Source organism: Doryrhamphus excisus, chromosome 23 (assembly GCF_030265055.1).
Source record: "Doryrhamphus excisus isolate RoL2022-K1 chromosome 23, RoL_Dexc_1.0, whole genome shotgun sequence".
NCBI classification, from domain to species: domain Eukaryota; kingdom Metazoa; phylum Chordata; class Actinopteri; order Syngnathiformes; family Syngnathidae; genus Doryrhamphus; species Doryrhamphus excisus.
The window spans coordinates 11536509-11562029 of NC_080488.1; the positions used below are offsets into that span (position 1 = coordinate 11536509).

General features: G+C 41.7%; 1 protein-coding gene and 1 long non-coding RNA gene across 7 annotated transcripts in view; one reads left to right on the top strand and one right to left on the bottom strand.

Moving 5' to 3' along the window:
• tenm1 (teneurin transmembrane protein 1) overlaps positions 1-25521 on the bottom strand; it is a 165114-nt gene that overhangs the window by 131002 nt on the left and 8591 nt on the right. For 4 of the 6 annotated variants that reach the window (XM_058063859.1, XM_058063856.1, XM_058063855.1 and 1 more), the window contains exons 2-3: positions 16643-16915; positions 11059-11385 (exon numbers count right to left, since the gene is read on the bottom strand). In XM_058063859.1, coding sequence (XP_057919842.1) covers positions 11059-11385; positions 16643-16859 — 544 coding nt within the window. In that variant the 5' untranslated portion in view covers positions 16860-16915. The other 2 variants (XM_058063858.1, XM_058063857.1) reach the window with 2 other exon arrangements.
• Positions 12954-20287, top strand: LOC131110608 (uncharacterized). Its single transcript, XR_009120920.1, has 3 exons — positions 12954-13515; positions 19263-19358; positions 19475-20287. It is a non-coding gene; the product is annotated as an uncharacterized LOC131110608 (long non-coding RNA).

The window sequence follows — 25521 nt, forward strand, 5'->3', positions numbered from 1 at the left end:
TGTTTCACGGGTAAATGCACCACCAAAATAGTTCAATAGTGGCTACAGGCCCTTGATTTCACATCTCCTCAAGTACAGTAGAAACAAAATACTGTATACTGCTGCATCATCAACTTCACATAAATCAGGCATGAAAGCATGAGGCATAATACTGAGGAGTTGACAGAGGGCAACTGAGGGCAAGGGCATTTGAGATATTACCCTCTTTCATTCCACCAAATGTTGGTTTTTCCACTCTGTTGTAGCACTGGAACTTTACCACAGGCCCCCAAAACGGGACCACCCAGCCAAGGTGGAACACCAGGCCCCCTTCCCCAAAAGAGCCAACCCCTGTCTGTCCTGCCCATTAAAAAATAGGTAATACAAAAGTAATATAAATAAATAGCACCCACACACATGCACACCACTTCCTACCCCAAGCGTTGTGGCACCCCGGCATGTCCCAAGCAGGACATCGTGCCAGACCAGCACTAGGTTAAAAAGGCAGAACAGTGAGGACCCTGACCCAGAGCTGCAGAGACTGCAGACCACTAAGATCATGCAAACATCAGTGAGAAGACAACCACAGCAAAGGGGAGGGGAGGGCAAGCAAACAAGTAAGAAGCGGACATTTTTGGAAATTGTATGTGTTTAATATTATGGGAGAATGGATGTTAGGGCGATATATTTTTTAAAAAGTATACAGCCTACACATGTGGTGGGAGCATGGTTTTATTATAAAGTTAAAGCATGACTATTTGCTACTTTGAAATTCCACCCACTACATTACACCAACACTATCCTAATTGAAAGTGCTAAGCATTGACCATAAATGTGAAGTTTAGAGACCAACTATTTTTGCAAGTTGAAAAGAGGGCAGCACAAGTTAAAAGGGGTAAGAAAACTAGCAAGAACAAGAATATTACTAGCAGTTATACAGTACTTGGCCAAATAATAAAAAAGAAAAGTGGGGCTCAATGCAAACAAGAAAACATGAGCCACAGCTGAATCAGGCTCATCATCACCCACACATTTCCTCTCATGCATTTTCAAAAACCTAATAATATTTACATACTACATGGCTTGGCTGAGTACGAAATTGATATTAGTAAGAATCGCAGTCACCACAACAAAGTCGGCCATGCCAATCAGCATATTTAATTCAGTGAAAAAACAATTTGAGTCAATTTTGGTATGAGACCAAAGGTAAACTGATCCCCAAACGGAGAGACAATCAGTTTCCAAAATGTAAACTGTAATATGTGCTCGCTGTATAGCAATACAAATTGAAAAATATGCAAATAATCTTTTCCAGGAACTATTGTCTAAACACTGTTTCTGTTGTTGATTAGCAAAAAGAACAAATATTTGTGTCGCGCTCTCATTTTTGGAGGAAAACAAATCACTGAGGAGTGAATGGCTTGGAAGCAAATCACAGACTGAAAGAGCTGCACTCCTAACAAGCACAACTTTCCAACCTGAAGAGCACATTATCACACTCGTATTGTTGTGATGCAAATTCAGTTTTGTTTGTCTATGGCCAGTGGAATAATTGCATTTATCTGCCTTGTAGTATTTTAGCATTTTCACAAAATGTTTTCAATATGTTGAATTGTTTTTAAGATTTTCATTTCAGAATGGTTACTTATATAACTTATTTCTGCACTTAAATGACAAGTAACTATGCCAAAATGGTAATTAAAGCAAGGGATGGGCATGAAATAACATAATAAGTGAGTGTTAAGAAGTGGTTGAAATGTTAATAGTGTGTAATTTATTTTTTGATTGATGTGTCATGCAGCAATTTAGGGAAAATGGAGTACACCCCTTGACTGCAACCAGCAGAGCTAATATTAATTTAGTTTCAAAAGTCTCATGGACAACATGATAACAGCTATCGGATGTTTGGTGACAGAAATGCAGAACTCCACCACGGTAATATCAGAACTGTTGCAAAAGTCAGAACTTAGACCTAAATTATACCTAAATTAAATCCTAAGCCCTCACTTAAAGAGAAAGTGTGTGAGGTGTCAGAGTAGTTAACACAAAAATGACCACAAATAGAAGAGCACACATTTCACATGTACTAAACATACATGAACCCTCTGGAAATGATGTAAAGCATCTGTTTGGACGGACAAAGCACATTCAATTGTTTGAAATATTGGCAACAGCCATGCGCTGGCCATGAGGTGTTATACTGCAGCAGGGTGACCGGGTGACTGAGCAGACTTCCAATTGTCTGCTCCTCTCCACCACATATGCAGAAACACACGCTTATACACTTCTGTACACAAAAATAAACGCACTTACACCCCTATTTTATTTTACAAGTCGGACATAAAATGCAGATGCGTTTAGCAACGTACTGTAACATTTAAGAAGCTATTTATTTCACTGCATGATCATCTATCTGATGCTCTATTAAGGCAATCGATCGTGTAAAGTGATTGGGTGCACTATTACTGCCCTCTCTTCAGGCACAGGTACTGTAGCTCAGAGTGGATGCACAGCAATAACGTCTATCGTGTTTTTTTGTGATAGTTTCCATTTTCATTGCGCTTTGCCTATTCTACCGTGTCAAGGCTTCTGTAACAAGAGATGGTGGTAGAGGGCAGGGGGGTTAGGATACTTCCAAATCCTTCAAATATGAAGGTGATACAGTATCTTGTGCCAAAGTGCCAAACCTCACCTTAACAAATGCATCTCTTTAGGGAGTGCGGTTTAGCATGGAGCACATGCATACGCCCCATCAATGTCACTTGACAAAAGCAGTCCATTTGTTTTGCTGACAGCTCAGCTGGGTGTGTGCCTCCATGCCTCGGCATGCATGTGTGCATGCATGGCTGTGAGTGAAGAGGGGCAGAGAGAGGAAGACAAGCAGAGAGGAAAATAAACAACATCACACAGAGAGAGACAGCACTCGGAGGCAGACAGAGCTAAGCCAGGCCTGGAGGAGTTTTCAGTTATTTACATATGCAGATCCGAGTGACCCCAGATCCCTTCTCTCATCAAGAGAAACCAATTAAAACTCCCCTCATTTAATGTTTACCTTAATTAACCATAACAATTAATGACTTTCCAAAGTCCTATTGTTGCTTTTTCAATTAAGCTCTGTCTGTGACAAAGGTCGCAAACCAAAAACTCTCGAGAGAGTAAAAGTCTATCACAGAGCAAAGTCACTGAATCAAATCGGTGTACATATTGTTTTTCACTGATTAAAATAAAATAAACACATTGTTGACGGCTTGTTAATACTGTACACGCGATCGGGGTTATGTGTGTCTTGGTATCCAGCCATGCAACCACCAGCGCTCGTACTGGTCAGCAGATTGTTGGGTGAGACCCAGTGGACCATTATCTGTCCATAGCTGCCAGAAGTACAGGCTCATAATGACAGGTGGTGCACACACCCTGGAGGTCTAACGGCTCAGGGCACCGTGCCATGTAACAACGATCTTTACTACTGGCACCAGGAGTGTCATAGCGGCACTGCTGCAGCTATAGCGCGAGCTAATCCTTGGTAGAATTACAGCAGCTGCGATGGGGAAGCAAGCTATTGCAGCAACAATGAGGAATGTGCAAATCTTCATTTTTAAAAACATAAAGGATAGACGCATTTTAATACAGGGTGCAGGTACTCCTCCTTTGGCAACGTATTGCGTCATTTCCAGTCGCTGAGCTCACGGTCTAGTTTGTGGAGTTGTTGACTTATTCTCTCTCTATGTATACATGTTTGAATATAGTTATTAATTTCATGTTCATAGCTGGTTACTCTCCACACTTAAAAAACAAACATTTTTAATCTTTATTTATTTGAAATATTGAACACGATTTATTGGTTCATTCATTTTATACTAAGTAAGTCATTCTGGTTCAAAAATATGTATTTTGCATTTTTACATGACCACTGATAAATACATAAGTTCTCATCCTACTTATCTCTCATTTTAGCCGCTTGTTGGGATACTTCCATTGGAATGGGTTGAACTTGAGCATCACTTGTGTCCACTTGCAATCCGCATGATTTAATTCTGCATATTAATTTGATACCAAATTTAAAAGGGAAAGTTTAACAAATATACCCACAAACTCCACACAGATGTTTCCACACAGAATCCAACCCAGGTATTGCCGACCTCCTGACTGTGTGCTAACTACTCGTCCACCGTTATTATCAGAATAATTTACCACTTATTTCACAACATACAGTAAGTGAAAGGTTCCATTCACCTACATAGAAAATATTGTGTCCGGTATTTTCCTATCATGCATGAACGTTCAATTATATTTTTAGCTGTTCTTTCATAGAAACTGCAAATGTGAAGGAAAAAGGAGACGGATGCCTAATTTCCTTTCCTCTTTTCCTTACTGGACATTATTTTCTAATCAGCGCTGTTGGGTTGGCACCGCATTTTCTACCAGCTCTTCAAAACACAAAACACCCTCCTCCAACCGCATCACACACACCACAGCACAGAGTGTGTGTGGGTTTCTGAGAGCATATGTGTTTGTGTGTGTGTGACCATACATGCACCTCTGTGTCCTCCGCCCCCAGTCAGCCTCTCTGCTTCACTGTAAACCACTCTGTTTTTCGCTAATCTCTCAGCACACTGTCAGAGCTATTGTTCCTTTCTGCTTTAAGCGTTTTCATGTGCCACTCACAATGCTCGCCGCTCATTTTAATACGCTAAAAGCGCTTGAAGCTAAAAACAGTTTAAGGTCGGCTTATTCCGCTGTTTATTTAAAAACAGCTCACCTCTCCGACCTCCACTTGGAAGGTGATTGTTGAACTGCAGGAGACATGACCGCTTACGGTATATAAATGGCAAGCAGTGGCTGGCCCCTGTGATGTTTTCATTCAAACACACTTTATGTATACAGACAGCCTGTAGGCAACCAGTGGACAGCATGAGATGAAAGCTGCAACTGATGTTCTGATTCAATGACTGTTGCCATGGCAGCGAGATGATAATGGAGTAGGGTGTTTGAATTCACATACGCAAAGGCATGGAATGAGGGGAAAAATGACCAAAGATTTTCTTTCTCTTACTCTCACACATGAACACATAAACCGAGGAACCCCCATCAAGCGGCAGCACAGTCCAGTAACTCTTCTTTTGGATTAGTGGACTGTAAAGGTCCATCATTAGGACAACGGGGTCTTGCGTATCTTTTTTGACGGGTTGTCAACAGCAGAACCTGCATGGCTAACTATGTGAGGAGACCACCATTAAAGAAGCAGGGAATCAAATTGTTGCCGCTATCTGACATCTGGCAGATTCACAGAGGCTCTGAAGCTTCTCCTGGATGCCCAGGTTCAATAAAAACAGTTTCTGGCTCCAGTGGACGAGTTTATAGTGGTTCCTCTGGCCAAGCATGGCACCAGGGTTAAGTTGATCATCTCTCACTCTAGTAAAGTAGCCAGGGGAGTCTGTGTACCACTAGATCAACTCTACAACTTAAAGACCCTAAACGTTACAGCTCAGATGATCGATATGGCACTGAGCAATGTTCTTTACGAGCTAATAGACAAATCCATTACTGCAAACCCCCCCAGGGCCCTCGGAAGGCAAAAGCAGAGTTAGAGCATGTGGCTGTTTGTCTGGTGTTTCCACTTAGACTGCCACTCATATGCGCACAGACACACAATCACACCAGGGAGGTTAGAAGACACACCAGGTGGAACATGTCCATATGCATGGTTGCATAGTTTGATTGGCACATCCGCAGATGTCTTTATCTCTGAGGGTATCGTAGATTCACGGCTCCAGTGGGGTTATCATGACCGCCCAAATGCCAAAAGGAGATCTGCGTCTTCAAACATCAAAAGAAAGAGACACATAAAATCGTTCTCAGCACCACTGCTTAATGAGACTTAGCTGACATTTCTGGATAAGAACTCGTATGTAAAATATTTGTAATTCCCTCTCTGTCTAATTAGAAGTCTGTAGTCTGAATAATTCTCTGAATTGTCCCATAATGAAGAGAAATCAAGAAAAATCTGATTCCCGACTGACATCTTGCGTACAACTCAAGTCGTTATTTCCGCACATAATATAACTTCATTTCAATGCCTTTCCTTGTAATGAATTAATGATTCTGCCATGCTGGTATGAAATTTGCTCTCCGACAAGCCTTTTAATCTTTTTTTTTTTTTCCTCACACTTTCTTTGAGTTCTATATGTTCGCTCATTAAACTGTAAGGTCAGTTTTTTTTTTTACTCCACTATCCCACCTTTTGTTTCTGTGTCTTTGCTAACCTTCTCCACTCATTTTCAGTTACAGCTCTGCTGAAGAACTTTGGGGGATCATTAAAAATATAATTGACCATGTTTATTAAGTATATGAGGACCCCGTGTGACACTACATGTTCCCCCAGGCTACACGCAACCTAGTTTTCAGCAACCATGTGATATTTATCCCAATTGGTTCTGGCCTCCATTCTCCACAAGGACAATTAACTACATTATGAAAAAGTTCAACAATTTCCATAAACGCTATGGCTACATTCACCCTGCAGTGTACTGTGATTATTTTATAGTCGTTCACATTACCAAAAATAAAAAAACACACACTCTGCAATATGGACCGAAACACATATCCCGGTATATTTAGGTCAAATATCAATATACGATATATATCCACATTTATTTTTCCCACAAAATGATATGAGACCAAGGTCTAAGCCAAATATGCATGCAAAGTTTCCTTGTTTATAGTTTCCTATAAACAATCAGTGGTCTCTCTGCAGCCGGGCGAGCGCCGTGACCGCTTCCATCTCACGACAGACGGTAAACATGGTTGATACAGTTTTTAATACAGCAACCTTTATACCGTCTTTTTTGCTGTTCACTCCCGCTATGCAACCGCTCCTCCTTCATATCTCCACGGGGATCTACTACTGCTCAGTGTTGCAGTTGCAAAAGGATGTCCTATTTTGCGAGCGTAAATTCATCACAGTCGGGTCTGGGATTACTGTGGTGTCAATTCCCTTGAGAACTGGAGGATTAAAGATCAACATCTCATTTTACCAAATTGTAAACAAACTTCATCTATCATTGTACAAAATACTTCAGAAAATACTGCTGTAAAATGTATATTTGTCATGCTTTTGGTGAGAAAGCAATACGTGTCCATAATTCTCAAAACGATATTACCACCGAAATGAATCATATTTTGCGAGCTACATTTGACTTGATTGGCTTAATTGCTAGCCTGGGAATGCTACACATTTGAAGAGATTTGAAAACCCATTTCCTCCAACCATTATCTGCAGTCTATGGCTAAAGTGGAACATTAAAACATATCAAGTGTTCTGATTCAGCAGCAGGATCAGACAAATATGAAAATATGAAAGGGATGTCAAGTTTGAAAAGAAAAATAATGGAGGAGGAAGCCAATCGGAATTAAGCACTTACTCGGACAAAGGTAATTGCATTGATATTTGCAAGAGCCTCTAATTTGAATTGATTTGCAGGTGTTTTATAAACATCCTTCTCAGACCAAGGTGAATGAAAAATGCAGTAGAGTGATGCCAGGAGGTAGTCTGCTCCATGCCAAGGTGTCAGTGCAAAAAGCAGAGAACAAAGGACAGTCCATAAAGATAGATATCAGGCTTGAGGGAATGACGAATGAAAAACTGGTCACTTAATTAGCATCTCATTTTGGCAGAGTGCTGTAACCCACATCATAGAGTAATGTTTTCTTTTTCCCACGTGGCAGTAATTCAGTCCACTGACAGCAAATCTACCTGGCCCCTCCCGTCTCGCTTTTCCTCTTGAATCATCTCTCTTCACATGCAGTGGAGCATGGAATCCACTAACTAAGGTCAAGGTCAAGATGCTATGGCATTCAGAGGTTTAGTTATTTTGAATATCTTATATTGTTTTTCACAAAATAACATTTTATCATCTTGTAGTGGAGTGATTGGAGGAATCATCAAAGTGGGCTAGTTTTGCACAATAGACATAAACACAATGACTCAAAAATAATTTGATATCAATTACCTATGTCAGGACATCAGTGAGAATAATGCATCCATTGTGTGTCTCCCTAGTAATTTTTCATGAGTCATACAGTATATTAAGTGTGGCAAAACCCTGATTGTGCTAGGTGAGTGTGTGTCCTGAGGTAAGTTACAGAGTCTGAAGAGGCTTGAGTGTAATGAGTAGTAATTTAATGAAGATTAAGAAAACTTTACCACCCCTGTGTGTTCATCATGGGTGCACTTACCGCTTGTGATTGCTTTGGGGTGGGGGTGGTTGAGAACACAAAGTGCAGAACAATACGTGCTTTCACTTTTGAGTCCCCAAGTCCCAGAAAACTCTCAGATAAGCCAGAAAAAGTCACTAGATTTGTCGCTAATCACTTTTGAGAAAATATGCTGCCAAGCAGGTAAGGAAAATTTCACACACACTGACGTTCTTGAGATGTTTTCTTAACCCTGACAAAACATTAGCAAAGTACAAAAAAGGATAGTAAGGATTTGTTCTGGTCATATACCGTGTGTGTGTGTGTGTGTGTGTGTGTGTGTGTGTGTGTGTGTGGCTGTGCGTGTGTGTCAGCGGTAAACTCCATCTGAACCTTATTTTGTCTTTTCTTCTGCCAATCTCCTCAGCGAACATTACACTGTCGTCAATTCACAGAGTTTGATATTTTCACAAGTTTGTCAGCAGGCTGGACTGATGCTCTAGAATGCCCACAGCCATCCTCAAGGGAGGTGTCACAGTTGGAAACGCAACTCCCTCCCAACACACACATACCGCCTCATCTTTTCCGATCACACGTGCACGAAAGAGAATAAATAAATGCATGTATTAAATGTTAAAACTTAATGTGTTCCTTCCTCCCTTTATTTCCCTCAGTCAGGTTGACAACACACACACAAACACATGCACTGACAAAATTGACTTGTCAGCTTCGATCAGACGAGGAACAAAAGGATTCCTGCCAGTTTGAAGCTGACATCATTAATGAGTTTGGGAGGGGGGTGCGTTCTGAAGACAAAGGGAGTGCGAGGTTGGGCTGACTTAAAATGCGGTTGCAGCAACGTTAGCTTTTTGATTCGAGTCTCTTTACACCATTTTTTTTTCTTAGAGTGACTGTAACTTTCATTATTGAGGGGAATAGAGGAGTACAAGACTTTGTTGTGGAGAGAACTGTGACATCCATAATGTATTTCCTATTAAAGGATGCTACGCATGGACACACCTGGCCACGTGTCACAGTGGATGGACAGGAAGTGGATGAGAATAAATGAGAGCAGAGGAAGAAAGGCTGCCAAGTAACAGATACCAATTCAGAGAGGGGGGAAGTATGATGAAAAAGCAATAGAAGAGACAGAATGTGTTGGGTTCAGGGAGGCGTAGGACATTTAGTTGTACATGTGACATGAAATCACACATGAACCAGCTTTCATGGTCCGTTGTAGCAGTTTAATACAATTGCTTTGAACATTGTTTTTACCATGTGTGGATTATGGCTCTCACTGTGGTTTGCTAGAGTCCCAAAGCTTTAGAAATAGCTTTTACCTTTTCCCAGACTGACAGATCTCAATTACTCTCAGTTCCATTAAAACATTTTATTTAAAAAACTGCACTTTTTCGTTCAGTTGTGTTGTCATTGACTAATATTTTCATTTTTTGATGATCTAAATCATTGAAGCGTGGCAAACATGCAAAAAAAAGTAAGAAATAAGAAGGGTGCAAACACTTTTTCACACCCCTGTAAATCTTTCTCAAAGCTGTGCCACTTCTTCATTTGCTCTCCTCTTTCCACATGCCTATCTACCGTACCCCCTTTTTTGACCCCAGATAAGATGGAGGCCTTCATCTTGAATGGTAATAACTTTCATATGCACACAGCCATCACAAATTGATTAGCGTGTAATGCTGCAAGCACTTCCACTCCCTCACTCTCATTCGCTCATCTTCTGCGGTGTGATTTTGCATTAGGCTAACTCCATTTCCAATCAGTGCGTCATTAAAGTGCACCCCTGGGTGCATCCCTAACAAAAACAAGCGTACCCTAAAACCTTCCCTGCACGTTTTTTTCCTCTTATTGCACCCCTCTTCAGCCTTCTTTGTCTAACATAGCTTCCTCTTCACCTGTTTTACTCCCAACCTCTGATTCTCTTTTAGACTCGTTCTAATTATACCATTACATTACCATTTCTATTCTCTCATTAGCATTTTGGTTTGTTCCATCTTCTTCTTTTTTTCCATTTACCCCCTCCCTTTACATTAGCCATTCTTTCCTTAGCTTCTGAATACGTTCCACTTTCTTGCAGCACATAAACAGACAGTGCCCTTGGGGACCAGTTGGAGAGCTCTGTCTTTGTTTGCGCGCACCCCTAACTAACTCTCCATCTGCGGGAAGCCAAGCCCGCCAATGCAAGACAGATAGCTGGCTCAATCCCAGGCTTCTTTCCAGCTGGACTCATTTCTTCACCCCAAGCTCGCAACGTCTCCCTCCTTGCAGGATAAAGCCCTACCTCTGATGTGGTTGTCGGCCGCCGCCAGTCAGGTAGTTACTGCAGACGCCCCGACGATTCATTTCCCTCAAAAACCTTAAGCCAAATTCTTTTTCAACTTCAAGTGGATATTCAATCCTCTTCAAGCCGTATGACCTGGACATTTATCATTAGACTTTCCTCAGGATTCATCACCCACCCACTGCCACCACGCCTCAGGTTTACCTCCATTTCAAGCTGCTCTGAGAGACTCAATGACCAATAGGACATTTTCCACATTTCACTGCATAAAAGAGCCTTCAAAGAGCAGAACTTTTGCATTAGCAATAGTTCAAAAACTGACTTTCAGTCACCAAATTGCCTAAGGCTGTAACTTAAAGCATGAAAAGAGTTTGATGTTTTTGTATTGTTTCAAAATTGATTCAATTGCATCTGCAGAGAAAATTACAGAAGTCGCTGGGTTTCAGCAAGCGTTTCAGCACGGTACTAAGATGCACAGTAATGCACCATCAAAGTATCACTATCTGCTATGCAAAATGTTCTATCTCCTCTGGCTTTGATGGACAATCTCCTTATGGAGTGTGAAAAGAGGTTTTATCACTCACCATTATCAGGCTCAGATTTCCTGTCATGCTCGGTGTCGGTAAGAGACAGGGCAGAGTTGGCGCGGCTCGTCAGGCAGGAGCTCTGCTCAGACTTCAAACCACGCATCCACATGTGCTGCAGGCCATGAGCGGGTGAGGGATCCACCTCCGGCTCAGTGTCCACATCCGAACCTACGCCCAGGGAGTAGCCACGGCTATGGATGTGAGTGGCGGGTCCGGAGCATAATACCTCATCCTCTTCCTCTTGAGGCTGATGCTGCTGCTTTTGCTGCTGTTGGTGGATGTATTCTGGGCTCCTCATCTGACCGGCCTTGCAGAAATCTAAATCTAGCAGAGGAGAGATGAGGTGATTGATTGAGAACATGAAACAACAAAGACAATCCACATCGAATTCATTATAATATTAAAGAGTTCAAGTAAGTAAGTAACACCTGAGAGCCCTGACCTCCTGCTCATCATGGATCTTTAGAATGAAGTTTGATTTTTTTTCTTTAAATCAGTCAAAAATACTATGCTCCCATTCCTTTGATTTAGTTATTGTCTCAATTCTTTTGTTCATGTTCCACAATTGTCGGCCCTGCATCCTGTTTTCACAGAAATATGAATATATTTGAACCTCCTTTTTAATAGTTTTCCGTATTTTACCTCATTTTCAGGAACATGTCCCTTATTTTCAAATGCAAATGTTGACAGCTACGCAGTTGTGCATAGATCAACATGCCAACCTTGATTTTTGTTAAACATTTGCAATGAAGGTGTATCCTGTTCTGACTGTCTGATGTGTGTTATTGAGCTTGAGATGTATTGAACTGCTGCTCAAACAGAGCACTGATCTCATCTATATTCTCCTTGGTGGGGTGAAGAGATCAGATAAAGATCAAACCTTATTAATATTGACTCAGGCTGAGGGAAAAATTGAGCTTTGCGTTCTTTCAGGTATTAGAACACCCTCCACACCCAAGCATCAAGCCGTTATCTGAGAACATCAGATCTACTGTGTTAGTCCTCTGGTTACACTTCACTTCCATTCAATTCAATTGAACTCTACATTTTTTTTCAAGGTTGGAGACGCAGCTGAGTAATTTTCTTCCCCGTCTGCTAAGTTGACTGTTTGGAATTTATAAGTGGAAGGAAGTAATGGAGTTGATGTAATTTAAAAGAAATCAAATTGAAATCTAAGTGACTTTATTGTAGCTAAAAAGGTTGCGTAAGGTAGAAATATTTCCGGCCGTCGCAGCTCAAACGTGACCAGTCCACCACCACATGGTATTCAGTCTTACCGACTCCGTCTTGTATTATAATATACAGTATATAGGGAGTACACCTCTCGATAATAGAGCAAATATTGTATTATATCCGTCCATTAACTTTAGAGATGCAATGTGAAGTAGTCAATGAAGTAGTTACACTTGTAATCTTACATATGAATGTAAACTGACTACCCCTCAAAATAACTCATTCTCAACCCCAAAGACATATTTATACATCATTTACATGGGGTATTTTTGCACGCGAAAGGCAAAAAGAGGTGATGATGCAACTACACAATAGAAGAGACCATGCTTGGTGCAGTTTTAAGCCATAAAAACGGCCACAAGTGGTAGAAGTGTATGTTATATGAGTTTGGCATGCATCTTTATAATATAAATACATTCTCCAGAGCAACCAGGAAGTGAACTGGTTGGTCTTAACTGTGGGCAATATTCTCATAGCTTCCCAAAGTAGGGTACAGCAAATGTCACAGGCAGTACATACGTAAATAATCATCCTTTACAATCATATCTGCAAGTGAATACAAGATGATCACCGTGGTGCATTTACACGATTTTGCGGGCCTTATTGTGTTTGCCGCAAAAAATATTTTTAAGTACTAAAAGACCACGGCCGATGTCATCAGCTTGCCTCTTATTTGTTTTTGTATTACTGTATTTACTTCTGAGTTACACATGTCCACGAAAGAGGGATCAAAACAATGAACAGATCTTCTACCCAGCCAAGCAAAGACAACACCTTCTGCTCACACGAGTCCTGGATGAAGGCGCTGCTAGGCCACCCCGAGGTAAACATGAAGAGCCAGAATCACTTAAATCTTACCTGGGAGTTTTACATCTTCTGATAACATTGCTTTTCGCTGGTGATATTGAAGTAAATCCAGCACTTTTATTGCAAGGAAGGCATCACGGCCATGTGGGCTGCATCCATCGGTGCCTGTGCTACAGGTTAGTCTCCATATTCAACTAGATGGTCAACCGCCACCATCTGCTGGGCCATGGCCACAGCCTGCTAGGCCTCAACCACTGCTAGCTGGGCTAGCATCCACTTCTACTAGGCCTGCTTTACCAGCTAGCTGGGCTAGCATCCACTTCTACTAGGCCTGCATTACCAGCTAGTTGGGACACATCCACTGCTACCTGGGCTTCACCTGCAAACGTTTGATGATGATGTGCATCCAAAGTGGTAAGTCTGAATGTGCTCAATCGGGTCTGCTCTTCGTATGCGATGCTGTGACTAATTAGTGCATTTTTCTGAGCTATGAGCCTGTCACCTGTTTCTTGATTGGATGCACTTACAAAGCTCTCAATTTATGCTTCAGCAATAATGCGTCCTCTTTGTGCATTGTGGCCACTTTGTTCAGCGGTCCTTGAAAGCATCGTAGTTCGTGTGATTTCCTTATTGATTTCTCTACATAATGTGCTTTTGTTTTCATTCATTCATTCATTTTCTACTGCTTATCCTCATGAGGGTTGAGGGGGTGCTGGAGCCTATCCCAGCTGTCTTCAGACAAGAGGCGGGGTACACCCTGGACTGATGGCCAGCCAATCACAGGGCACATATAAACAAACAACCATTCACACTCACATTCATACCTATGGACAATTTGGAGTCGCCAATTAACCTAGCATGTTTTTGGAAGGAAACCACCCGCATGCACGTGGAGAACACGCAAACTCCACACAGAGATGGCCGACATCATTTGCATTGTTTAACTAATTGTTCTTTGAATGCCACATTGTTGCAAACCCTTTCTTAAACTAAACACTAAAATTATTGTGTTGAGTTAATAATGCAACATGAGGATTTCCATATAAAAAAGAAAAAAAACAACTCCAAACTGCACCCTGTGGCTGATGAGGCGGATGAACAATGATTGATAAATCAACATTCCTGGTGGGATACAATGAATGAACACAATCTGTACAACAACCAGCATTTCATCCCTTGTCGATTTTGTTTATCAGCGGTGCATCCTGCTGTGACTCGTTTATGGGGTCAGGACCAACTGAGGTGCACAACTTTGCTTCTGAAATTAAACTGGGGCAAAAAGAACCATTATATGTTTATCAGAATTGTGCTTGAAATGGATGCAATTTGACAATAAAGAACAAATCATTCTATTATTTCCAGAAAAACACAAACAGACAAGCTAGTATTTCCATTGAAAGCTTAGAATAAAAAGAACATATAACTTTTTTTCTGCAATGATTTGATTTATTTAGTGAAATAAATTCATCGTTATTATAGAATTTCATTGTAGACCATAATTCTATTCAAGATCAGCCCTTGATATGAAAAGCACATTTACATTTTGTTTGTTGAAGGCTATAATTTTCAAAATGAATGTGGAGGACTTGTTCTACTTGATTATGTTTGATTCACTCACTTAAACCTTTCAAACCGCACCATCTTGTTGTCCAGCTGCCATAATTTAAGTGAAGAAAGGTTCTGAATATGGCACACTTGTGTGATTAGACCGCATTAAACACAATTAGCAATAATCATGAAAAATGTTTAGCAAAATTTCTGCTCCATCTGTTTATATATATTTAAAAAAATACTCTGGGCTGGTCACCAGCCAATCACAGGGCACGGAGAAACCTGGAGAAAACCCACGCACAGGGAAAACATGCCCAAGCAGAGAATCAAACCCATGTCATGTTTTTGTGAATTATTACTGACTTATGATGAATGAGATGTGTTTTCTGCAAAAAAAAAAACAACAACAAAAACAAAGGCAATTGTGGACAACTCAAGAAACTGGAGGTAAAAATGGAACAAGAACAAGAAACTCGACCAATGCAAACAACAAGTGTGAGTATATGTCATGTCTCATTTTGTCCTAATCTGTCTGTAATACAAATGTACAAAAGACTATAGGGGTGTTATTTCATGTCTAGTGGGCTCTAGCTACATTTATAAATATTGTATATATTTATAATATAATATAATATATATATTTATATTAGAATATCAAACAGATTTTCTATGCCCTAACCAAAAACAGCAATGTTGTTGTTATTTTTAAATCTGGAAAAAATTATGTTTTTTAAGTTATTTTATAATGCAACAGCGGTGGCTTTCTGTTATGTAGAAATAACAAAAAGGATTATGGTTTTGGTCAGCACTCTTATTTCATGACCTAGAATCACCTGTATATTGTATTTCAGCTCAGCATCTAATAAAAAACGGTTTATTTCTCAGTGGTCAGTCCGAATTGAATGTATGATTAAATGGACAAGAAGAAAATGTGGCAAACATCAGAGAAAAGCAGAAAAAGTAGGAGTAAGGAAATAAGAGGGCAGGAAAGGCTCAGAAAATATGAATAATATGCTATGGGAATTGGATGAATTAGTTGATCTCTGTCATCCATTAAAAATATCACTGGAGGCGCCCCCCCTCCCCTTAACAGTTGGTTACTTAGGTAGGCTATACTTTATATAACTGCCTAAAGATGAACAGATGTGCTTCATATTAGCGGCTGTCATTGATATTTGAAAGGCTGCTTTGGGGGGGCTCTGTGCACCTTGCCATATGACAGTGATGACGAAGGCATTTTTCAAGGTATTTTTTTTTTTTTTTGTGGCACGAAAACGACAATAAACAAGCGCTCTTTGGTCTGGTAAACTGTGGCAATGACTAATGACCGTCACGGGTTATTGTATGGCGACCATATCCATAGTAGGCGGCATTTAAAATATGAAACCTCAGAAGCAGCTTGTCAAAACTTGTAACAGTTATGGATGGCTAATGTTGCTTGTTAGCATGGTGGGAGGGTCTTGCAGAATAGCAGGAGGTTGGGGTGGCAGAAAGTGCAACTATTGATCACGGTGAACCCTGCACAGCAGCACGCTCCTGATGAGGTACAGCTTCTCTTTTAACACCATACATGACCTGCATAAAGGCCATCCATCACAGCACGCACTGCCCCATTTCTCCTCCTGTCACCAGCAGGGAAGAATTTTTCAGTGTGTATGTGTCAGCGTTACCGCTTGTGTGTGTGTGTGTGTGTAATGAAGGGTGGTGTTCCACCCCAGGTGAGGCCAGAGAGGTTTGGGGTTGACCCAGTTTAGCTGTGGGAGAGAAATATCACCTCCATGGAGGAGAGGTAATTGGCTGCCTCCGACTGTCCTTCTGGCTCATTGTAGACTGTAATAGGTAATTCACAACGGCCCTTTTAAAGACCCGTGTGTGCCGGTGTGTGCCCATGTGTGTCTTTGTCTGCTTTTGTGTTTCTCCATCCAGCTTATGGCCGCAATGAGAGTGATTTTTCAGGTAAATACATGCAAGCTGGAAGCGTATGGAATACCTGGCTGGGCTTGGCTGTAGTTGTTCTGTCTTTCCCGGTGTGAACCGAGCGTGAGGCGTAGCTCATGCGTGTAGTCAGGCAGGGTTTCACGTGACGTGTAAGAGCGGTGGTGGGCGCGGCCATCTTCGCTCTCATCAGACGAACTGGTGTAGGACATCTCCATTTCATGGCGCCCTTTAGATAACGGCTGGTAGGGTTTACTGTCCATCTCCTCCATGGCTTGAAGGGCATCCACTTAATCACTCAGCACAGCCACGAAGCAGAAAACAGAGTCTGTGGGCAGGCGGGTGAGAAATTGGGTAGGGGTGGGTAAAGGTGAGGACGAGAGAAGACAATGGAGAGGAAGAGGGATGGACCGGTGCAGGAAAATGAAAGGAAGCAGGGGATTGAATAGGCAGGGTAGAGGAGAAAAATAGCACAAGAAGTGTGTTATTGAACGCAGCCCAACAATACTGTAGCTTCTGCTCATTCCAATTACAGTAGACATTCATAAACAGTGTTTGGCCTCTTTCATATTTCACGCCAAAGGTTAGTTCCAAATCAATACACTCAGAAGAGACTGCAATTACGTTGCAGCGTTTGAAGAAAAAAAAAAAACGCCAGACTAAAGAACAGCAGTGACGCTCTTGGGAGAATAATCATAATCTTTTACAGACAACTGTTGACAGGTTTCCGATAAAAAAAAATGTGTTTCTGGTTTGCATGTCTGTCCCTTCTACCAATAAACAGTGACTCACAAAAGTTATTACTAATAATGAAACACAACCCACAGTCATTGCCCTCCTCATTTGAGTCATGGTCAATTACTTCATTCAACTCAAAATATCTTCTTCCTCTTCCTATGATATCAAACTCTTCTTTTGCAATGTTTTTATACACCAAAACTAATGAGTAATGATTCATAGCAGAAAATACTTCAAATATGATAGCTAAGAATGTTAAAACATTGACTTAATATGTTTTATGATGTTAACCTCAAACTATATTGATGGTCTTTTGTGTTTTATTTTTATTCCCTGCTCTGTGCATTGACTTTCTTCTCTCTTTCTTTCTTCTTCTTCTTCTTCTTCTTCACTTTTGGTGTTTGATCTTAATGTGTGATGGTCGTTTGCCTGGTTGCCTTTGACTGTTTCCAGGTTCCACGGTGAGTTCATTTCTTAGCTTTCGGTGTTCCTCCTCTCCTCCATCGTTATTTTGTAGTTTTGCTCTGTGTGAGCTGAATGTGTGTCAATTCAAGTATTTGTTGAGCCTACCTGCCACCCGGTCCCTGCATCCCCATAACTGAATTTGAAATACCTATCCATCTTTTACGCTTTTTTGCACTACAGAAACAGGTGATGATGCAACTCCACAATAGACCAGATCACATTTGGTGCAGTTTTAAGTATATTTCATCAGAAGTCGGCCTGCGACTTTCCCAAAGAAATGTAAGCTGCACAGCAACCAGGAAGTGAAAAGGCATTGAGTATTGTAGCGTTGAAGAGGTTATGCATTGAATGCATTCACACGCGTGCACAAGCACCACGTGAAAACGTGCATACACGCACTTCAGTTCCAGATGTGAAAACCTTAAATAAAACTGCCGATATACGTTATAGCTATATAGCTATATAGCCCTATGAACACAATATTGTGTGTGCCTTGAATAATCGGTCAAAATTATCAACAATGGCCGGTACCAAAAGGGACGGATTTGGACAAATGCCTGGGATTGAATGAGTTAAGAAAAAAAAAAGCAGCTTTACCTGCTGGATATGATGGGGCACCGCTCCCCCTGCCCCGAATGCAAAATCACCACAGATTAATTTTCTGTAACTATGCCCAGTCTGAAGTCTTTCAAGGCTATATCCTGCAGATATAAAGCTTCTAAATGGAGCTTGAGAGGGTCATTGCTCATAGAGACAAAGTGCTATGGTATTGACCTCTTCAGAGAGTCCTGTAGTCCATATATCAAAGCCATTAGTGTGCCTGCTCAATACCTTAGAGATCTGCTGCATGGGGTGATCACCACCAGTCTGATACAGTACAAGTTTACAGCTGACCTTACTGCCTCTACAATAATGCTTTTATTCCACCTGAATAACTCACCCTCCTCATCGTGCCTATGCATGTACACGCACGGAAAAGTTTCACATGCCCTCATGCACACAAAAGCCGCCTACTGACCCCAGTATGGAGTCAAAAATTGGGCCAAATCTCTCTTACACATTCATCCCACACATACCCTCACCCCCCGGAGACATTATTATAGCGCAGATCATCTTAAAAGCTCTGCACTCGTCTCTCCTGCTATCTCTTTTCTCTTGTTTTTCCCTTCATGATAACCAAAAGCCTGAAACAATGCCTTTAAGGAGGATCATCACATATGGTGTCTAATTATCTTTGTTTTACGGGACTGTACAGTAAGCTTAAAAGACACGCGGTTCCCTGCAATCACGATGCCTTTCCTTTTGATTGGCGTGACTTATTGCAAGAAATCAAAGGCCACTATTATCTCTGATGCCCTGTCACAATGCGATTGACTGGTGTCACCTTCGCTTTGGTACGGCAAGGAGTGAGTATACATTACCCTGCGAGCTCGGAGCTTGCTGCAGGCACTGACTGCTGTCTGTCTCCACAGAGGCCCTCTGTCCTGTTTCATGTCTGTCACGCTGTTACACGCAAGAATGAAGGCATCCAATCATGCGCCCCTGTGAACCGCCTTGTTTCAAGTCATGTATGTGTACAGCGGAAGCACATATGGATTGACGTTCACATTTTTGTCCATCTCGTCTGATGTGTAATGTTTCCTTTTGTGTTCTCTCCAACAAACCTCTCTATGCTCCATTACAGGTTACATGCTCTCACCCACCTCCTCCCCTCGCACGCCGCACTCTCTCCCCTACCTTATGTGCTCCATCCTGTCCTCCAAGGCCTCTGCATTTAGAGAAGTAAGCCTGCTGGTGGGGGTTATTGCCTCTAATTCTAGCCCACAGTGGGGTGCCCATTAGGGGGCTTGATTCTTGGTTTTGATGTCAAAACCTAGAGGTTGTTTCCTAGAGCCAAGCTCACTTCAAACAAGACACACAGGTTTTGTGTAGGACAAGTCAGCGTGTGGCACCTGAGAAAAACACCTGACAAGAGGCTGAAGTTGAGTAATAACCATTTCACAGTGCTGCGGTTACTATTCATAGAAAACACACAAGGGCAGTCCTAGAAATGTCTGTTGGGGTTGAAATAATTAGCAAGGTACAAGAGTAAACTCTGATACTTTCTCACTCAACCTACTACGAGATTTATTGCATCTCTCTAATCACTCTTTCATATACATGTACAGCATGGGAATACTGATGGTTCCCTGAGTGCGGATATGGAAGTAAATGCTTCACTGACTGCATTGCTACGCTGCAGCCATGAAGCATACTATATATTCATTCATTCATTCATTCATTTTCTGCCGCTTATCCTCATGAGGGCGTCTTCGGGCGAGAGACGGGGTACACCCTGGAATGGTCGCCAGCCAATCACAGGGCATACTATATATTCTGGACTGGATTCTGGATCGAGCACACCCAAATATAAGTCACACTCACCAACTTTAAAGGGAAAAATAGAATCCATTGTCCACAAGCCACAGGCTTCCATGTTGTGAACATAAGACTTTCACACTGATCTCACTCATTAGTGCTAATGAGTGAGACACCATTTTCTCCATCGGTGGTCAACAGCTGCCCTGGTCCAAGCAGAAGTTGTAGTAATTCTACACTTCATCAAACCTACTTAAGATTTGTCGGATCAAAACACAATCGCTGCATCAGACTTCAAAATGTAACAGTAGTGTCCAATTCACTAGCCCAGAAAGTACACTTTGAAATAAAGATTGATTCCAGCTTTAGTGAATGTCTTCATCTTTTAACTAACTCATGTTACACTCCAATTTTAAGACCGGTTGACATTTTGCACCATGGGTGCTAAAGGAGGTTCTAAAGGAGGATGCACCCTGCAACATCTCAAAATAGCCAGCTGCTGTTTGACGCCCCTGCACAACCTGAAGTTCAATTGTTCCATTGACAGCACCAGTAATCACCAGTAACATTGGAAACCATTCAGATGACATTTTTTGTCATCAGTGAATGAAACTTTCTTCTACCGTTTGGTGCACTCGTGCAGAATTGAATTTTACAGGTTTTTAAAACACAACAAAAATGCCACATGGCAAAACAGCACAGCAAAGGGTAAAAAAAACACCCAAATCACTGCTGAACTTCGTCGTAGAAAGCGAAATTGCTTCTGTGTCTCTTTGACACATACACTCACTACGCGGCTGCACTGCACACAGACCCACACCCACTCTGATGATGCAGTCTTTACGACTACCGAAATGACCAGTATATCTGTGGAAAGTGCAGGCTCTCTTACTTCTATAATAATAATTTCTATAGTTTACTTATATATTTATTACTGTTTGAAAATAGCATTGCAAACCCAACTGCTTCAGCTATATCGATGCTTTAAAAAGTATATAATTTGAAAACATCCGGCTGGCCAGCTTGAATGACTTACCGGTCCAGATATGGCCCGCGGGCCTTTTTTTGCGCAGGTCTGCATTAACAGAAGCCACTGTCTAGCATATTGATGTGATTTGATTTGTAATTCACATTAAATCTATAATTCATCTGTGTGCAATGAACTCTTCTGTGCTCAATATTAAATGACCACACAGAGTGGAGTACATGCATCACATTACAGTGTTGCACCTTCACAACATGTACAATGTCAACCCCCGTGTGTCTTATCACCACCGCTCTCTAGCACGCGCTACAAACACACACGAACACACACCGACTTGATTCATCCAGAGCAACTAAAGACAAATGGCTTAGTTTGCTAAAGCGATAGAGGTTCACATACTAAGATTTGAATAGGATTTAGATTGCATATCAAACTCCACGGAATCAAGGTCCCGTAGAGGTCAGGCAACAATGATAGCATGGTGTGGTATATAGTCATGTGCGCAGACTATGAGGAACATGATTCATGCTTCCCAACCTCCAACAAACGTCTTGAAATTCTGATGTACCAGAAGAGACCATGCAAAATGGAAATAGGAGAAGCAGGGAATGAGGAAGAGGCCAGCAAAGGCAGCGAAATCGAGTTTCACATTGGTAAATAAATAAGGAGAATAGGGAGGGCAAAGTGGAGGCAACATTATTATCTCCTCCGAATGATGCTGCATAGCTGCAGGATTTCAAACACATTTCGAGCATGATGAGAAGGTCTTATTTCCATCGTATCTCGAACACACTGTGAAAGAGAGCTAATTTCTTTGTTAGCCTCTCTGGCCTCTGCACATTTTTGTGACACTTTTTTGCATAAGCCCATCCTGCTCTCTAAACAGGCCACAAGAACCCAAAGAGAAACACTCATTTTAACTATTCGCCTCAGAGTGCTCCAAAATAAATCCGGGATGATTCTATGTTGTTTGCAGGTTTTTCGTTTTGTCTACCATTACAAAAGCCTAATCATCAAAGGGGATCGAGGATGAATGCGAGGTTGCAAATGCAGATCTAGGCTTTTAGGTCCTTTGGGAGAAAATAGTGAGCTGTCAGAGTGTGATGCCTCTCCTTGAGTCAGTGTGCATGTGTAAAGATGGAAGGAAAATCTTAGTTGTTAGCACCGTAGTGGCTTCCCAAGCATGTGACAGACGCTGCAGACGAGAGGCCCCTGAAGTCCCTGTTAGACTTGAACCACAGAAACAATGCACCACCCAATTAAAAGATTTTGCACCCATCAAGAGGAGGGATGAACACAAAGTGGTCAGACAAACTCTTTTCCCCAAACATGGCTACCAGCAAGGATTACCGTCCATTAGCATGTATTCTTCCACTGTGCTGTGGATGCCTGCACTGAAAAAACGTCATTTTATTATTGTCAGTGGTTGCATGTTTCCATAGGCTGCATCCATTAGAATTGATAAAAAGTTGCATTACTTGAAATAAATTACACTTGTATTCAACTGCTATACAAACATAAGAACAACAGACCGGTTGCTTTGTCCCAATCCTCACAGAGCTGAGCAAGGGTGGAACTGCCCAAGAAATACGGCACAGCTGAGGTGCTCGAAACTGCCAAGCAAAGACTCACAGCCTTTGCTACCCGCCTGAAGAGGTACACGAGCGAGGTAGAGGCCAGGAGAATAAACGTGATGTTCTCCTACAACCCAACTGAAGTTGGCAAGGTAGCAAAATTGTAACAAAGCCTCTCAAGGCCTGGACTAAGCAATATTGGGCATCTGGAAGACGCCATTGCCAAATCACTGGCAGATTTACAAGCAACAGCAACTTCCCAGAACAAGCAACTTTGGAGGCCAACTCAAAGGCATTTACACAGGTGAGCATCAAACGTGGCATATTCCAAGGAGATGCTCTGTCCCTTCTGTTTTTTCTGCATAGGCTTGAAACCCCTCAGTCAGATCACAACTAAGAGAGGCTAAAAATGTTGACGTGGAACAACAACAGCTACCTTCTCTACAAGGATTACTCTCCAATTCGCTTCCAATATATACAGTAACGACGTCGGAATATCATTAAAGTGAGATAAGTGTGGGAGAATAATATCCAGCTGAGGGAAGATGATCACAACTGAAGGCAACAGACAGCCATATATAAACAGCAATAAAAGACAAATGCCATCATAATACCTCGAGGATGAGGCAGAGTCAGCTGAACGGAAAAGATAAGGTCCAGGCCATTAACACTTATGCCCTGTCAGTAATTAGACACAAATATACTGGCCATCTGATATTAAGACAAGAAAGTTCCTTATAATGCCTGAAGGGTTCCACCCCAAGTCCAGCACCGTGAGATTGTACACAAAGTGAAAAAATGGAGGCATAGGACTAGTGAGTGTCATGGGAACTATCCAGGTCCATTGAACACATGGACCCCATGGATGACCTGCTAGACAACAGAAGCTTAGTAAGGCAAAGGAGCCAAACGAGCTGTCACGGAAAATGGAAAGACAAGCCCCTGCATGGCATGTACCACCTTACGAAAGCATAGGCTGGACTGAAAGACCGCATGGAGCCACTACTCATGGCGGCACAATAACAGGCCCTAAAGACAAGTTGACTAAAGGCTCATTTCTACCACATCGAACAGGACGCCGGGTCCAGGCTGAGCAAAGAAGCCCCTGAGACAGCGCAGCATATACAGCAGGGTTTAAGATTCTGGCAGGCGAAGCATACATGAAGCAGCATAACCAGGTAACGAGCATACTGTACAAGAACATATGTACCAAATATGGATTACAAGTCCCAGAGACAGGATGGCAGACACAACTGCATGTGCTCGAGAACAACCAGTCCAAGATCCTGCGGGGTTTCGTGATGCAGACTGATAAACTGGTGTTGGCCAAGCAGCCTGACATAGTGGTGGTGGATAAACATCAGAAGACAGCGGTGCTGATAGATGTAGCAATCCTGAGTGATGGCAACATCAGGAAAAAGGAACACAAAAAGCTACACAAATACCAAGGGCTGAAGGAGGAGCTAGATAAAAATATGGGATGTGAAGGCAACATTGGTGCCAGTAGTTATTGTGGCACTGGGGGCAGTCACCCCGAAGCTGGGTGGATGGCTCCAGCAGATACCAGGAACAACATTGAACATCTCTCTCCAGAAGAGTGTAATACTGGGCACAGCTAAGATCCTGTGTAGTGAATTATGATGCAGCTTTCAACAGGCTTTTTTCATATTCATCACTCTAAAGTAAATAGTATTGCTATCATTGCAATCAATGTACAATTGTTTAATTTTCGACCAATTATCCCTTTCAGTGTTGCAACTCTGGACTGGTCACCAATCAATCACTGTGCACAATTCTCACTCACATTCACAGAAATTTTCCAAAACATGATGAAATTCCATACGTTTATTTTACATTTTCAATGTATAACTATTCCAAACTATACCAGTTTTACCATGTTTACCATTATGTCACTACACAGTATATAAAGAGGACTGTTGGGACCCAAATTTTCAGCAAATTTTAACAGTATCTTGATAATCTTGATTACTATGACCAATTTGGTTCCACTAATTACCATTCTGAACATTACCATGTTCACACCTATCAAGTCTACCATAAGCTGACGTTTTACATAAATTAATCTGTGGCTCGACCACTGCAGGGTGTAACCCGCCTCTTGCGCAAAGTCACCCGAATGAAGATAAGCGGCATAGAAAATAGATGTATTTATAATATGTGGCTATAAAATAATGCTTAATAAAGCTTCAACTGAAATCGCAAACATCCTCTTTTTTTCACCCTGAAATATGACATAATGGGAGGGGTGTATTTCAATACAGAAAACAGGGAGAATTTAAGGAAGGGGAGAATGCTAACTGAGGCATGGTGTGATAGCCTTTTAATTGATGAATAAGATTTCACTATCAATGGGCAACATCACTCCCGTTACATCCTTGTGCTTTCACAGCTGACCAAGCCTGAAATCTCTTGCTACTAATGCTGAGTTAACCAGCCACACACACACACACACACACACACACACACACACACACCAGGACCAGGCTACACACACAGTATTCCTGACCAGATGTAAACATGTGAAACACAATAAGTATCGCCCACGCACACATTGGCACACTTCATTATGTGGAAGGCCAGGCTCATGTTGTGTCTTTCTGCGCTGTCACATTGTCTCAGCCATTCAAATCCCAGTGCGCTCCTTAGACAATAACAACCAAGGTTAATGCCCATGCACAGAAGGGATAGTGGGAACATGCAGTGGTAGTCAAAGGAGTTGGTTGCCGTAAGCACTATATGGGGATGACAGGGACTTTTAACACGACAATTGATTTAAATAAGCAGATTTAACAA